At 38.6% G+C, this 17,659-nt stretch overlaps 1 protein-coding gene across 2 annotated transcripts in view; it reads left to right on the top strand.

Moving 5' to 3' along the window:
• Positions 1 to 17,659, top strand: part of AIMP1 (aminoacyl tRNA synthetase complex interacting multifunctional protein 1) — a 35,732-nt gene that overhangs the window by 1,485 nt on the left and 16,588 nt on the right. Inside the window, exons 1-2 of one of the 2 annotated variants that reach the window (XM_066996861.1) lie at positions 6,173 to 6,428; positions 17,112 to 17,245. In XM_066996861.1, the coding sequence (XP_066852962.1) occupies positions 17,137 to 17,245 (109 nt within the window). In that variant the 5' untranslated portion in view covers positions 6,173 to 6,428; positions 17,112 to 17,136. Of the gene's footprint in view, positions 1 to 6,172; positions 6,429 to 17,111; positions 17,246 to 17,659 lie in introns of those variants that run through there. The other variant, XM_048066443.2, reaches the window with a different exon arrangement.

A 17,659-nucleotide genomic window follows, 5' to 3' on the forward strand; every position in this document is an offset into this window, starting at 1 on the left:
ATTCTGTGGTATATTGAGATTCAGGACAACTGAAACAGTTGTACTGTAGCTTTCAAAACAGTTGATAGAAATATTATAAAAATACTTCAAAGTGTGTGTACATTCATGATACAGCATGGTTTATCCTATAGCACTGTGCTAGTTTGTATTGTAAGGTAATAATATAAAAAATGTAAGGAAATAATCACCTGAAGTGACTTGTGTATTCTCTCTGAAGCAACAGGCCACTTCTAAAATCACTGTTCTTTGTAACGTTGCTGATTAGCAGGAGAATCAAATTGGACAAGCTTTGCTTTCTCAGCTCTGACCCCCAATTCAGTGGAATAAAAAGCTTTCAGATTATGTTACTCTGTTTCTATCTGAAAAAGGCCTAAGAAAGCAGCAGAAGTAGCTCGTATGTTTTGGAGGACAAGAACTCAAAAGTAATGGTATCAAGGTGAAGAATGGATCTTAACTTGGCAAGAATGAGAATGAATTCAGATGCAAAACAGAAGTTTTATCAAGACCTGTCTAGCCTAAATCCCTCCTACTTAACAAGTAGTCTTCTTCAGGGTACTGGGCTTGAGTATGGGGCTTCGTGTGGATTTGCTTTGAAATCCTTTGACCTATAAATATTTCTTAGCAATGAATAATCCTGACTATGACATGAATTCATGCTTCATGCAAGGAAAAGCCATCTCACTTCTGTTCTGGCCTCCATTTCATCCCGTTTGTTTGGAAAATAGCTATCTGGTGTGAATAATTAGCCAACACTTTGCTAGCTTTTTTAGGTCGAGTGCTGTGTTGGATTAGCTAGTTGGAAGATGTATTAGGTTTTCTTCTCAGTACACTGTAGAAATCCTGATTTTGGGAGGGGTAGATACTCAGTGACATGAGTAGAAGACAAATGGGTAAATTCTAGATCAATTGGAGAATGTGACTGAATTCGGAAGATGGAAAGAGCCCAATAAATGTCTAAAACCAGGATGAGAAATGTCTGCATAATAAAACGAGTGTAAAGCAGTTGTCATAAGGGGAAATGATCAAGTGTGCAGGAAGAGGAATCTGATTTCTACCAAAGTTTTTGAGCTTTCTCGTGGCTGCATGTCGCAGCTGCCATGTAGAGATTTCATTGACATTTGTCTCTTCTGTGGGAGTGTTTTCTAAAACGTAAAGAATTTCAAATGCTAGGCAACACAGATAAAAGGAGTGGCCAGCGTGGAAGGCAGCTGCTAGGAACATCAGATGTGGGCAAAGCAAACAGCTTCTCCTGTTTCTTTTGCTGATATGAGTTCTGTGACTGGAGTCCAACAGAGAAACTTGGTAACCCATTAGTTTTCCCTCTAAACCTTCTAAACCTTTCTCTTCTACCTGTATGGTTCTTGTTAACGTCACCGACATACATTTCCCTTGTTAGATTTTCTATTGTACTTGCCCGTGGGAGCTGGGGAGGGGGGAGATCAAAGTTTAGTTTTCATTTCCATGGTTACTTTAGTATGAAATAGTAGCAAGAATGTTCCTCTGATAGCTGTTTTTTCTCTTCAGTGTAGCCAAAGCCATCTCTACCTATTATTGAATACAGTCTCAAGTCTCAAAGCAGCCTGATGAACATAACTGGTTTTTTTTTTTAATGCTTGGCAAAAATGCTTTTCTTCAAATAAATAAATAAATTTCTTGAGCAAAAACTGAAAATTGATTTACTGACCAGACTTGGTGACCACAGATCAGTAAGTCATCAGTGAGTTTTCCCAATTTCTTTTCTCCTGGAGAGTAAGAAAACAGAGTACCGCTGCGTTAGGAATTTCGAGGTACATTGCCAATGATTCATCTGGTTAGAATTAGTGTGAGTACTGTAACCTACCTACTGCTGCCTTAGACTTATAAAAACATGGTTTAAGAGGACCTTGATGTTATTAGTTCTTTTCACATGTCCCAAAATTTCCCTCTGCTGTTCCTGGCAGATGCTTATTTTAATAGTTCTTTGCAGTTTTGGTGATGGTCTGTGGAGACTATGGGATCTCAGTCTGTTCTCGTATTTTAGTTATTCAGACTGTAAGAATGTATTCCTAATTTGTAACTTAAAATAAAGTAGGAATTTGGTTTGTCATCCATCATTATATGTTTCTCTGCTACGTAGTAGGTACTGTGTAGAGTCACTACGTTAGTATTGTAAGGCTGTCTTCTGTTGGTCTAGAAGCTGGCAAGAGAATAGTGGTGATGCTTAAAAGAGGCAGCAATAAAGATGACACAATATTGCTGTAATCTTACTTGCACCCTTCTCTTTGAGAGGTTCCCGTTTGAAGAAAATCCAGGTGAAATTCCAGAAGAAATTAAAGGCACTAAAACTGTGCCTAACGGGGTCTGCTCTGTGATACAAATGATAACTGGTGGCCTAGATTGTCCTCGGTTCTTGCTTGTGTATCTTCTCTCTATCTTCTGTTTCTTTACTAGCCAGTACAATCTATGAAAAATAGTTGTCTTATCCAAACCAAGAGTGAGTTAGCATTCCTCTCCCTGACTACACTTTTATGGATAAAGTTGCTACAGCTCTAACATGAACTTTACAACCTGTTTCTCTTTCTTTGGGTTAAAAAATATGTTGTATAATAAAGACGTCAATCAAGATATAGATTAAGAGGAACTTAAGAAAAGGACTTTTTGGTGTGGAATATCTTTCCAATAAGGATGTCTCTTCGGTTTAGTCTATTTTCAGCTGGTCTGTCATCAGATGTCAAAGGTACGTTGCTCTTCTGGTGTGCCCCAAAGTGGGGGCTGCTGGGTGGGCCTCTAGCACTGCTGTCGTTGGTCCAGGCCAAGCAGTTTCTCCATCAGACTAAGGTCTGGAGAAGATGCTTGGTGCAAGGACTGTGCAACTTCTCCCTAAAGTTCCTATGATCTCTCCAAATAGTTATTTACTTGGTCAGTTTTGCAAATTGATTTATATGTCAGTTTCTTCAGAATGAGTGTAAAATGAATATATTGATGTTTTATTTCACAGGTGGTTTATTTTTCCTGCTTTTCACAGTTAGCAAATCTTTGTGTTTTGTTCTTCCAGGTTATCGCACTTGAATATGTTGAAAAATAGTTACAAAGGCAGATTTGCTGCTTATTTTTAAAAGTTAAAACACAGGGATATGAAAGAGGAAAATATATATATATATATTTTTTTTAAATGCTGGGTATAAAGAAAAGACTTTAACAGAAGGGGAGCAAAAGATCTCAAGCTCATTCTCATCTACCCTACCTAAATTGCTTCTGATACATTTGCCTAACCTGTTTTTAAAACCTTCCAATGATGGATGTTCCACAACCTCCATAGGCAATCTGTTCAGTCCTTTACTCTTGCTTGAAAGCTTTCCAAATGTCCAACTTAAATCTTCCTTGCCTTTTCCTGTCTGCAGTAGACCTGGTGAACAGTTTAGTCCTGTTCTCATACCGACTATTTGTGTTTGAAGAATGAGACCCAGTCTTCCATCTCTCTTCTACAGACTAAACAACTCAACTTCTTCCAAACCTTTTGATCTCCTTTGAAGTGTCTTTAAAAAGTTGAGGGACAGGAAAGGAGAACCTGACCAAAAGCAAATCTGTGGCAATTGTGAGGGGTCTTCAGTATGCGTGAGGGCCGTGGGAATATTGCTTGGGAAGCCTCTTAAGTAGCTGAAACATTTTGTCTGTGATAAAGTGTGGCTAGAAAGTTTTCCTGGCTTGTCTTTCCTTTCTCCTTTCCTGTCTCCTTGAACCTTCTTTTCTAGGGAAGTTACAGCCTTGAAGAGATTTTTGTTTTTAAACTGAGGAACACAGCAGGAGAATAGATTCCCAGATAAGAACTTGTTCCCTAGCGTATTTGTGGTGTGGTCTTAAGTAAATGTACTCATTAGTTGATGTTCTATGTTTTGAGCCCTAAATACATTTAATGGTGAAGTCAGTAACAGGCATGGAACGCTTTTCAAGCAGGTGTTTCCCTCTTGAAAATGTAACCTGTGTGGTTCCAATCAATGAAATACGTCTAACAGAACAGGAGAAAGCACTTTTTCAACATAATAAAAACGTGCTGCTGGTTTTCTTGGATAGCATGACTCTGCTCTGAGTACTTTGAGATTGTCACCGTGTTGGTCTGAGCACTGCTAAAGTGACCAAGTTCCTTGTCTCAGCATGCTCTGTACTTCTCCCAGATGCTTATAAATAAAGCACAGTTCGGTATTTGCGATAGTTTATCACTGTGGTTTTAGGCACGGCAATTACTGCCACTCCTGCTGAGAGAATTCAGCATGCAGAATTCTGCTCAGTTTTCAAGGGGACAGCTGTTTATAATGCCGGTCGTGACCTTCTCCTGGATGATATTCTGTAATATCACGTAATGGGACAACACAGACATACACACAAAAAAGTTTAATTTACATTTTTTTTCTAAATGCTTTTTTTTTGACATACTTTTCTAAAGAAACCATCAGGACCAACAGGTGGTGGCTGTTTCAGATTTTAGCGTCCTCTTACTTTTGTATCGCTAGTTCATAGATTAGTTTGCAATTTCAGTTTTCAGCACTTTTAGATTACTTGGCCAGCTTAAGTGATACAGATGGGGACCGAAGAAGAGCAATTCAATCACTTGTTTGTTCCTTCCTGAACTATTTATTTTGCTATGACAATTAATCTCCACCAATTCTAATGAGGCTGCTCACAGGCTAATATAGGGCTGCATTAGCAGCAGAGTGTGACCACCAAGGAATTTGTTTCTGCATCACGTTGTGTATTCTTTTTGAATGTCCTTGGCTCCTGTCCTCCTCTGTAACTCAGCAAATCTTGCTTCCTAAGATGGGATCGGGGCAGGAGCAGGGAGATAAAATTAGCTGAGATAATAGGTCATCAAAATTAGCTGGGATATAATAGGTCATCTTCGTGAATAATCTTTCCTTTGAAGTCTTGCACCAAAGCAAGTGTTTCGCTCCCAGTGTTTTGCTTGTGTGCTTGCAAATTGTCTTGTTTCATTCAGTTTTGTCAAGGTGTCCTCAGTTGTCTCCTCTTAAGGCTGGGTCACCCATTCAGTACAGAGAAACTGAGCAGGGGGTGCTTATCCAGCAAGCCTTTGGTGCCCACACTTAATGCGACCATTCTCAATAACGGTGTGAATAAATGGATTAGTGAGGCAGTCATATCTGCCTGTGGAGATAAAGGATAAGGTTTTTCTTAAGTGATGTTTACAACCTGGAGAGTTGTTATAGTCTGAAATTGTTCTATTTTGATGATTAACACATCAGTGGAGGTCCTTCACAGCAGCTATGATCACTTGTTGATGTTTGCCATTTCTAAAGAAGGTGACGTAGATACCTTAATGAAATGAAAATTTCATAGAACCCCTCTATGCTCTTTCACTTTTTAGAGAGAAATTCCAGAGAAAAGCCATCTTCTGCTAACCTAGCCCTTACATTTTGTCACACTCCACAGCTTTGTATAAAATTCTCAAGCTCTTATCCTAACTTTATGTAACTTAACAGCCTAGAAACTCCTCTTTCACTCCAAAAAAAAAAAAAAAAACCACCAAAAACAAAACCACACCAAAAAACCCTATAGGGGGAAGCTTAAACTAGCACTGTTATTGGAAAGTAACATATACCGTATTTAATCACCGTTGGTTAAACCCAATTCACGTATAAAAACCCATTCTTCTTTTTGCAAAATCCTGGGGACAAAAACCTGACAGATTCTGTGCTGGATTAGAGGAAAATTGAATTCCTCTCATAACTGCCTCCCTGGTGTGTTGTCTCACATCCTAATTATCTGAAAGCAGACAGATTCTGAGATGCTTTTTACATTTGAAAGCAGTTGGCAATGCATAAAACATCTTTAAAAACTGCCTTGAGTTAGCAAATCTTTTCTTGAGATCATTTGGTACAATGTTTTGGCATAAAACTTCCCATTACAGGAGACTTATTTCCATTTCCTTCTCATCAGGAGCTTTCCCAACGTAACCTCCACTGCGTCCGAATTGATAGTTTAAAGATTAGCCTCTTACTTCGGGACACTCTCGGAAACGATCCATGGCTATTGGATCTAGTTTCCATCCCAGAGTGTTTCTCAATTACAGTTTAATATACAGCTTTGTAGTGGCATCTTATTTCAGACTGAAGATAAGTGAGCAAATTGCTTCAGCAGCTCAGTTGGCCGCGGCAGCTTGGGGCTGCTGGTCCCGCAGGAGTGTACATGTTTGCACATGGCATGGAGGAGGCTCCGGGCTGGGCTTAGTAGCAGCTGCTCTGGAGCAACAGCCCTAAGTTCACGCACTCGCTTGTCCTCCTGGAAGCTTTGAAACCTTCTGGGTGAAGTGGTCTGGTAATTGGTAACAGTCGCACACTGAGGAAGTCTCCATTGCCAACTAGGATATGACACTGAATTGTACATCAGGGAAATTAATCTGGTCTTAGGGGTTGAATTACCCTGCTCCATCGCAGTGGGTAAGTGATTTCACATCCATATGACCATCTATAAAATAACGCTAGCGATAAGAACTCAGATGTGGTGTTTTCCTTTGCACATATAACCTTTACCTTCTTCTCCATAACAAAATTTTACTGAGAACTTACCTGCAGGTTTGCATCTTTGAAAACGTTGAAACAAGTTACTCTACATGAAAATAATTGTTTTTAAGCTGCTGTTTTTTCAATAGAATAATCTGGAATACAATGAAATCATCATTTGGCTCAATGTGTTGTAAATTCTGGAAACAAAAGCAGCTTTGATTCCATAGGTGAAATACAGCTGTTCCCTGAAGGCTGGAGGATTTTACTTAGTAGCTGGCTTAAGTGCCTTCCATGTCCACGATGAACGCAAAAGGTTTTCTGTTTGTTTTGCTCTGTGCAAATCTAGGATTTAAGAGGGAGAAGTCATTCACATCCTAAAAGTCTTAAAAACTCTGAAACTCTCGAAAAGCAATAATTAAAAGACTGCTTACTGTTTTGGTACAAGACTGCTTACTTTTTTGGTACCATTAAAAGATACAATATTGCTGTGTTTTCTCTTAAAGGGTGCTCAAATATTTATAGGTGATATGGTCCAGAAGTTTACTGAGACTGACAGACTATTCACTCAGAAACCATGTTGGTCTGAACTGTGTCAAGACAAGTGTAGTTACTGCTGAGTGTAGTTACATCAAAAAAATATTATCAAGTGCTCATAGAACAAGATCTTTAGTAACTCTGACCTTCCTACTTCAGATCTTTTTGGTACCAGCACACGAGCATTTTTGTGAGAAGCTACTCATGAATACATGCAACGTTAAATTGACAGAGGAAAGTAGATGGGGGCACTGTCCTGTGAGAGCTGAGTTGCACAAGAGAAGCTAGAAAGTACTCCAAGAAACTCTTGATGTTCTCCTCCAGTTTAGAATACAGAAAATAACCGAGGCCTTTCACAAACTAGCAAAGTCTTCATTTGCAGAAATAGAAATCTACTGAAAACTCTTCTTCAGAGTTCTTTCATTGCTACAGGGAGGAATGCTCTGTAGATTTCAACTGCATATAAGTTAAAATCATCGGTTCAAAAGGGAGAATAGTTAGTTAGCTACAATACATAGTAGCTATATTTGGAGATTTCTTAGATACTTGGTAGGAATTTTAAGTCTCTTCTCTCTATAGGTGATTAAAGGAGACACCTGTGTTTCGGCCCTGATGCCCAAAATGTGAAGTGGTATACGCTGTGGGAACACACTTTTCAAGAGACACGTAACTGCTGCTGGGGATTAGTTGCTGTCAGCCTGCTTCAAATTTAAAAGTTAATTCTGGCTTTTCACTCTACAGCTGAATAATTAATTTTCTCTGCATGGGTTAAGTTAGTATCTTTATGAAAGATCATCATTAAAATACTGTCCTGCTGTATTAAGTGATTAAATTCAGCTCTGGAAAGTGCAATTGTCTGTGTGATGAATGAACCAGGGAAGTTGAATATGTGTGGGAGGGTTTAGCTTAGGTAACTGCGATCCTGTGACTGCAGGTTCAAAGGTCTGCAAGGACTGCTTTTCTCTTTAAAGGCAGCTTTCTTGCTCCCCATTAAGTGATGTTTGCCATTGCTCCTGCGCTGATTACACACAGACGTGCACACACATACATGCACATCTTCAAGTATAATTTTCTTCAGCTTTTATTTGGCTCACATAAAGAAGAGCTAAAGTTTCTGCCTCAGTAAATACTAGCAATTGTTAGTGCAGTTGTAGTTTGAGAACACTGATCCTCCTGCTGTACCATCTGCATGATGTCTGCTGAATGCTTTTGTGAATGAATAATGATTATTTTTAACCTTTGTGCTTGCGTTCACTGGACAGTTAAATCCTGCTTTGTCTTAGCAGAGCTCCGAGATATTACTGCTACATATAGAAAAACTGACACTAATTAAAAGTCAAGATTTGCAAGATTCCCTTTTATCACGGTTGAACTGTGTAAAATTACTAACAGGCAGCTTTCAGACACTGGGAGTATTTTGAATTAAAATGTGACTCCTGTAAATTTAAAGGGGGTCAGTCTTCCTGTGCACTACCCAACCAATACAATTATTTTGTACCCTATTGCTGACATGAAATACATTGATGAATGATATCTTTATTCCAAACTCTTCAGACTTCTGAGGAAAGGCTGTCTCTAAGTTGACATTTTAGTGGCTGCGGTTTCTGACAAGGGTTGGTATCCTTATTGCGCAGGCAGCCCCCCAAAATAAAGGTTGGATTTTGAGAGGTATTTTAAAAACGTGTATGTTTGCAAGTGAGACTAATCTTGAGGGGGGATAAACATTTTTTCTTTACCTTTTTATGACTGCTGTTCATGTTCTTAATTAAGCAGGTAGTGTGAACACTTGCTCTTTTAGGATAAGTTACAGAAAACAATAAATATATCCAAGAAATGGTGTTCTACTTGATATGAACAGGTGGCAGAAGAAGAGCCAGAACTGCAGTGAAATCCATCTGATTTACGGGTAGTTCACTGGGTAGCTATGACAGTAACCTAAAGCTTTCACTCCCTGGTAAAGCACCAGAGGATGAACAGCAGTACAGATTCTTCGAGTTCTTCTGTGGCAAATGCTGACCCCGCAGACTTGTCCAGATGCAGCTGAGTCCACTTATATTTCTGAACTTATAAGCCAAGTGTGTGTGTCTGTAATTGTGAAGTCTGTCACCTGTCAAGGAAGTTTTATAGGGATACTTTGAGGCATGCGTGTCAGCTACTCTTTTTTTTTTTTTTAATTCAGTGGTATCCACTGGATACGCCGTTCTTTGGAAAGCTAAGCTTTTGTAAATAAATGAAGAAACTGTAAAAGAACTTGATGTAAGCTTTTAGTTCCAAATAGCTGGATGCATTTAGGGTTTGGAAATCTTTGCTTAAGGTCAAGGAAACAAGGCACCGTGTTGGAGGTGGTGTATCTTTTCCATCGCAGGAGTTATGTAAGAATTCCTTCTGCACGTGGTGATGGTTTACTGTACGATTCTTACAGTGCTATTAAAATATTAATGCAGTGGGATCCAAAAGATACTCTGCTGAAAAAATACATGAGGTTGGCCAACTGTTTTGGCATAGGAGCTGCTGCTTAAATTTCAGAGTGCGCTGTAAAGCACAACCAGATGAACCTGGTGAACTTCCAGCAGACCTGGCAGCTGTAGCGGGCGCACAGCTTGTCGAGGCTGAAGTTGAGCAGTGCACAGAAGTGGCTTTTCTTCAGCTGTGCTCTGAGCCACCCAAGCATTACTGGGCACTCTTCTCCCATTAGTAAATTAAGCTTCTTGTAGCTTTGTATCCTGTCTTTGTTACTGACAATTTTTTGGTAGCCACAAAGAATTTTGTTGCAAGCCTGATCCAAATCTCATGACTTTTACCTTAACCTGGACAGAACTCCTAATAGTCACGTCTCTGCTTTTAGTGCTTTGGTGTCCTCTCAGAGGTTGGAAGGAGCACAAAGTTCATTTGGAATAGGGCTAAGACAAGTAGTGGTAATAGAAACATCAACCCGAGTACAAATTTAGCACAGGCTTACAGACCAAGTCTAAATGAAGTTGCAAGTACTTGTCACTTTCCTTAAGCCTTTGAATGCCATAGCTGTTTTGTATTTAGACGTGATGTACTTAATTAATGTTGTAGCATCTACTAAATCCTGAAATGCGAACTTGAGCAAAATACTAAAATACTTTTTTTCTGTTTCTAATGTTCTCTACCATACAGTTCTAAAAGATGCATTTGAATTCAAATGACATCTGTCGCCATACTCTTAAAGAATCTCATGCTTCTACTTTCATTTGTTATAATAAATAACTGACACATTTCTTCAGGCAGTCCTTGTTATAGATTGGATTTTGCTTGTCCCATTATTGATGTGACTCGCCTATGGCCTTGGTACATCCTTCCTTTTCAAGAAAGACTTGTCTTCATATTTAAAAATAGTCTTTACTTGAGTAATTTCTCTTGCCTCCAAATTGCTGCCAGTGGATGGGCTTTTTGTGCAATGTTCCATCACATTAAAAAAAGAAAAAAACGCTTTCATGCTGTGCTATTTTTTCAATATGAAAAGGTTTGCTTGTGTGTGTTTTTACTCTTTACAGCCCTTTAAAATAGGGAGGGGTAGGCTCTTAGGACTACTAAAGGACCTGTCTGCAGCTGGGATTGAGCCTGATTTATCTGGCAGCCAGAAGGGTTGAACTGTAGTCTCCAGGGCCAGCAAATCATTTCCTAGGGCTGGCATCGCTTCTTGGATGGCCGGTGTTAGACATGTTAGTTGTTTGGAAATCTGCAAAGCAATTATTCTGAGTCTCAGTACAAAAGATGAGAGTTGAAATAACATATGGCAGAAATGTACAACTTTGATTAATAATTTGCTGCTTGGCAAATTGCTTTCAATACTGACTACACAGGAGTTATAGTTTATGAATACTTTAAAAAGCGTAGTTAAGTGCTCCAGAAATAACAGTAATAACAACAACAATACTCGGGCTGCTCGGCTGTTTAAAGCCCTAGTCAAAACAATCACTTGTCTGGGGAGAACAAGGAAAATTGCACTGATAAATTTACAAAACTGTATTTCTTTACTTTACAATATTCTCTTACATCTTAGGCTGTAATTCTGTTTTTCTCAAAAGCTGTGTTCTTTCTTTTAGCAAAATACAAGATAATGGTTAAAGTTTCATTTCATGTTTTACAGTGCCACGCTTCTAGTACCTGGCAGGTGATCACTGATCTGGTACTGTGAGTCAAAAATGAGATTCTGTAATGGTTGATTTAATAATCAGTTGTAGACTTGGAGTTTTTACACTGAAATTATGAATAATGCTCAGAATTCTGGCATCGTAAGAAAGTACAGCTTTATTTTAAATCTGCTATCATTGCTAGTTGCTGCTATTCCAGTGTTTGCTATCATTCCAGTATTTGCTATCATTATGCCAAAAATATCATTTGCACGTCTCCTTTCCTGTATGTGGAGAAGAGTCTAGGTGAACATCTACTTTTCTGTCATTTCCATGTTTAGGGTTCCAAGGCATATTTTTAATTATCCAAATTTACTTTGACAATGTGAGACTCAGGAAACCTGTGTTCTTTCCTGGCAGAGCTAGCTACGTATGCTCTGAAAGAGATGAGCTGGTAGTTAAGTCTTAATACATGTTTGTCTTTTCAATGTGGGTGAGATGATCTTTAAGTGTAATGGGGTGGGTTTTGTCTTCTTGCTGTATTAGAACTAGCAAACCAGGGCTTTGGTCATCATGAAGGAGTTGCAAGCAATGCAAAAAATGGGTCTAGTATCTGAGATACTTGCTTTCTTTCTCAGTATCATTGGTATTTACTGATACTTCAGCTTACCCGTATATGGGCTTGAAAGGCACATTTTCTGAAGTTTCTCTGTGATTGAAAGCTCTGTGAACAGCTTCTTGGTTTACTTTATTTTGCAACTGAGGAATTATATTTTTCCACAGGTGAAAATTTGTGATCATGGCAGTTTCAGAGAAATACCTCTAAATATTTTTAGGCCTCAAAAGATGGAGAATCAGTCTTTTACAATTGTGTTTCCTGAGATGGAATATTTGGGTGTAAACGCCACGACCGCATTTTTCAGTGTGTAACAAAAATCGAGTGAAAGACCCAAACCTTTTGAGAAGAGAATGGAGCAATAGGAATAGGCACATGCTTGGCACTTACTAAATACAGCTGGTTTCCAAAATGGGCGAGCAATAAAAGTGCATTACTGCAAAGTGTGCAGCTAAATGTAATGGAGCATTGCCTCCCGAATGACAGATTGAAGCTGCTGCTGATCTTCTGTGCTTTGACTGAAGGAGGGAGACCGCCAAGTGAAAACTAAGACGTGATCTCAGAAGTAATCAATTGTGGCCTACCTTAGTTTTTTAAAGTCGTGTAGTTTTGAAAATTAAGCTCCAATTTCTCATACCGAAAACGTGAATCAAATCTCATCCAAAAATGTTTACAGCATCAGGTCTGGCATAGTTTATCAGGAACTAGGAGAAACTTTGACGAGAAAATTCATTTTCAAGCATGAATCCTGACTCTCTGGAGGCAGGAGAATATGGGGCAAGTAAAACAATCTCCTCATTGCACTGATCTTTCGAGTTATCTTCACTCTATTTTTCTTCTGTTTTGATCTGATCACTACTGTTCCTTACTCTACGGAATAAAAAGGTGTGATGTGAGATTTTTAAATCTGCTTCACCTTGTGTCCTGACAGTTCATAGAAGTGTAGAGCACAGGGAAGCAGAATCTGGCAAACAGCTGGCACATTCTGTTATATTTATGGGTTTTTGTAAGATTGTCTGCCAGAAATGACCATCCCAGAAAAAGATGCTCAGAAAGAAGTCTTTGAACACACTCTTTGCAGAAACCAAGTGGTGGTTGATGCTTTCTGTCTTTTACAGAAAGTAGAGCATGCTGCTGTACAAGTTGAAAACCATGGTGCGTCTCGAGATATCTCATGGAAGAAGAAAAGTGGTTTCGTTCGAGAGCTACTTCAGGCTTAAGATCAAAAGCTTAGGGAGAGAAGTTGCCATGAATAGTTTTGTATAGTTTGTTAGTAGTGAACTTAATAACATTTCTCAAATGCTGAATAATCTTTGGAGCGTTGGTAACTTTAAGAATAAGGTTAATCCTGCAGCTACTGCTTCATAATGACAAACTTCAGTATGAACAGAGCATTTCAACTGAAAAGTGAATGTGCTCTTATAAACGTTTACTTTCTTCTATAGTGGCTCCTTGCCTCATCGTTGGTCTTGGCTTGGCTTTCCATTTAATGGGCTACTTCTCCCGATGGGAATGGGAGAGGAAGAGAGGAGAAGCAGGCAGTTGTGGTGATTTTATTTCATTGTATGTTACTTGATGAATTCCTTGTCTCAGTGCATGCCCAGGGTGATCACACGGCGTTTGGTTGTGTTCCACTAAGGCCTGTAGGAAAGAATGAGAACAAGAGATGGCTGTAAGAAAAGAGCGTAAAACCTTACTGACTTAAAAATGCTAAAATAAAAGCTGCATCACTGTCATAGATGTACTCAAAGCATACACAGGGAACGTGTTGACTTACAGGTAAGAATACAGTTAGTAATCTTACTTTGTGTGTTGGTGTTAACAAAGCATTGCAAGAAAAAGCTGAGTACTTGAAAGTACTGACTTGTTTTTAAACCTGCAGCTGGAAGATGGAATGTGTAGAGCTAATTATTTTAGTTTTGGGGAGTCAGTTGGCTTCCAGTTCCTGGGTTTTGGTTAAGTGATTGCTTTTCCAATAAGTGAAAAGTAATTGGTTCCATCTTCGGACTAGGGATAGATTCCAAAAACAATTTTTAGAGTTTAAGTTTTAAATCTTGTCATTAGTTTTATTGGGGTTTTGGCTTTTTGTTGCTTTTAGAAGCAGATAATATTAATATTGAAGAGTAAGATACACCAAGGTTTAGGTTTTTACTGTCTTGGTCTGTTCGTTTTTTGATCTGGACAAAGTCTAACATCTGGGCCAGTTTCGCTAAACCAGTATTTGTAAAACATTGGTGTTTTGGGATAGTTTGTACTATATGGCTAGTATTGAGGCTTGCTACTTTTGGGACCCTTCCACATTGGGTGATCTTGGGAAACAACATAGAAAAATGCCTGTTTTCTTATGTCGGGGGACTGTAGCTACTTAGAAGATCCCAGCAAGCTGTGCTTTCTGTTGGAAAAAGGTGGGCAGCTCTTTGAAGTTAGCAAATAGAATGATGAGAAATGAAACCACTTCTACATACTGATACCTAACTTCACAAATGTTTGAAAATGGAGCTCTATCACTGCTGCCCAGTAGGTCTGGGGCAGTGCAGATGCAGTGCAGATAACAAAACAGGAATCGGAGGTCTGAGGTTAAGCAGATTTTCTGGCTGTAAACCAGTTGGTCCCCCTTTTCAGAAGGTCTGTTCCACTGCTGTAGCAACTCCTTACTTGTTTTTTCCACAACTTTTGTATATGAAGAAGGGACACAATTATATGAAGTGACTTCAGTTTCCATTGTTTTTGGTTAAAAATAAATAAATAAATCAAATCATTGCGCTATATTATTGCCATTTTTAAATTCTTTTAATTTTTGTATTGCCACTAGTTTTTCTTGTGGTATGGGCAGGATAACAGAGGGGAAAGGGAAAAATTGACTAACCTTTGATTGTTGCAGTACTGATGGGTTTTTGTGTTTTGTGTTTTATAGTAAGGATGGATCTTAGAAACAAACAAAAAAAAAGATTGTGCCCTTTTTGGATGCATTTTTATCACATTGCTTTATGGGTTCATGTGCCTGTGCAGCAGTGATTTCAGCCTGTTGGCTCTTTATATTAGCATCGGAAATACCTATTCCTTTGTGTTATTGTTACAATACTAGGTCTCCAGAAATTTATTTGACAAGTGGGAAAATGTCTACCCATTGTAATCATGTAACTTTATTTCCAGATCTTCAGTTCATTAGCCAACTTGGCTAAAACCTATCAAATGTACCAATTCTGTTCACTTTGAAGTTTTAGTAGCATTTTCTGTTGTTGTTGGCAAAGTTTCCACTGTTAGTATTGCGCTCCCCTGAGAGATTATCGAGCTTGCAAGAAATCTTACTGGTATGCAGACAGTAATACCCCAGGCTTTATATTATGCTGTGTTGTGCCATAATATTTTTATGTTTATTTCCATTTGATATCTAAATCAGTAACTTATTGGAATCGCTTTTTTCCTTTCTAAAACCCTCAGGATTTTTCAGACTTCATAAATAATAGATCCTGCATGCTGCACATGGAAAAAAATATATTTCATTGCAGAGATGAATTTGAGTATTAAAATTACTTTAGTTGTCTCATGAAGGTGATTCCTGCTGCTCTTCTATCCATGAGATTTTCTTGCTTTTAAAAAGAAAAACGTGTTGTGGATGGGGGGAAGGTGTGATGACAGTAATACTTCCTCCATCTTTTAGGAAACTGATGTGTGTCGAACAGGCTTCCACTGTCTTAGATTGCAAAGAAGGCAAGATAGTTGTTCATTCATCACTTGCAGGAAGAATATAGCCCATATATCGTCTGTTGGACTACTGTATCTCTTTGGCTTTACAAGTTTTCCTTCAAGAACTTTTAATTACACTATACCCAATTCATTGTCAGCTCTTATCCTTTATTTAAAAAAAGGGGGGGAAGGGGGGGTGATGTATAGCTCTAAAGAACCGAGTTCTAATGTGGTAGAAGATCAGTCATGAAATATAAATTGCTACTGAGCAAAAGGTGCTGTGTTGTCACTGATGAGTGACTGATGAGTGTCGTATCTGTTCACCTCCTTTCAGTTCTTTTAAAACTGTTTTGTCATCAGTATGACTTTTGTTGCAAATCCCAACTGAGTATATTCATTCGCATGTTAAAGCAGACTTAGGTCAGAGTGTCAGAATAATCTTGCAATAAAATGAAAAATTTTCTTGCCAATTCAGTATGAGAAGAGGCATTTGGGGGCTCTGATAAGGTTTGGGAGCCAGCGTGTGGATCTGGATCACTAGTTTCTTACCAGTTCTTCCCTTTGTTGCAGTTCGTGGGCAAATTCACAGGAATTACCTCACTGCTACTTGTGAAGATCTGCAGGGCATCTTTTCTTCCCACCTATAATCTGTTTTCTTTGTTGATTTACATAAGGCAGCTGTTAGTACGGATTCTTTTATCTTTTAGGTCCTGGGCAGAGGGTAGAAACACCGTGTTGCAGATATGAGTGACTGTATTTCATCATTCTGTTGCTAATACTTGAGTCTTTAGGTTTAGATGCAAATGTTGCAGGGAAGAAAGTGGATCATGTTTGGAAGGACTGAACAAATAAGGGCTGTACACAAGGCATAGCTAGTTTCTGGAATATTAGAGAACCCAGTAAAAGAAACTGAACATCCTGAAAGAAAACTAGACAGCATTTATTTGTTTTCTTACACTTACTTTTCTTTGTATTTCCTGCTTCTTGAATTTGTTACCTGGGTGCCTGACCTTCCATTGCAGTGGAAACAAAATGAGATGATCAAAATCAGAGCTAAAATAAATCTGAAGCTAGAAACCTGCAGTAAAAGTCACATTAGTCAGAGAGGATTAAAAATGCTGGTGAATTCTGCTTTAAAAGTGAAATAACGGTGAAAGTATGCACAACCATACCGTGTAAAGGATTCATACCTTTTGAATCAATTCATTAGAAAAGTTTGGAAACTTTTGTGGAACGTTTCTATTTCCTTACCTTCAATAAAATTCTGGGTACACTTCATAATTTTGTCAGATAAAACCAGGATACGTTGTTCTTCAGTCTAACCTTTTCCCTTTTATTTCGTTCCCCCCCCCCCCACCTCTACATATTCGCGGTATTCTCTAAACCTTTCTTTTTCAGAAGGTGGAATTTTTTCTGTTTCATGAAGCAAGAACATGTTTTCTGCAGCTGGGAAGAAAGTTGCTTTTCTTCCAAAATACTTGAAAGCAGCTGTCAAACATCAGATTCTGTTTAACATAGCTTTTTGTTTAGGCTTTGCATTAGGAGGTGGGAGCCCAGCTTGTTCGCTTAGCAAATTTTCTTACTCAGCAACTGCTTTTAGAACTGCTTCATGTGGTAAGGGTTGGTAACATTAATTACATAAAGAAGTAATTAATTTTAGACCATCTGTTATTTGTCTAGGTTTTTATCCCGTTTCTTGATAAAGATGGCAGCCAACAATGCGGTGCTGAACAGACTGGAGCAGAAGGGTGCAGAGGCCGATCAAGTTATTGAATACCTCAAGCAGCAAGTTGCTCTGCTCAAGGAGAAAGCTAGTAAGGAATTCTCTGTCTTATGATAAGCTTGTTAGCCAGGTGGTTAACATTAAATGCTCATCAGAAAAAATGAGAACATGGACAACTTCATTCGTGCTGTCAGCATTTCAAGTGTGTTTCGGGTTCTCAAAGACCAAGCTTGTAATAGTAGCACCTTTTCACTGTCTCGTGGTTTGCGGGTTTGTTGAAGCTGCTTATTCTGAAATAAAAAAGCATGAATGAAGGGAAGACCAATGACACAAAGAGATTATGAAAATGCAATATATGACACTTCTCCTTTAGAGGGGGAGAAAGGCACTTGGGAAGGGTATAAGACTATCAGTTTGCATGAATGTGTTACTGCTTTTTCACCACTATGGGATTCTCTAAAGAATATCATCAACTTTGATATTTTACACAGATCAGTATCAGTGA

Source organism: Anser cygnoides, chromosome 4 (genome assembly GCF_040182565.1).
Source record: "Anser cygnoides isolate HZ-2024a breed goose chromosome 4, Taihu_goose_T2T_genome, whole genome shotgun sequence".
In the NCBI taxonomy this organism is placed as follows: domain Eukaryota; kingdom Metazoa; phylum Chordata; class Aves; order Anseriformes; family Anatidae; genus Anser; species Anser cygnoides.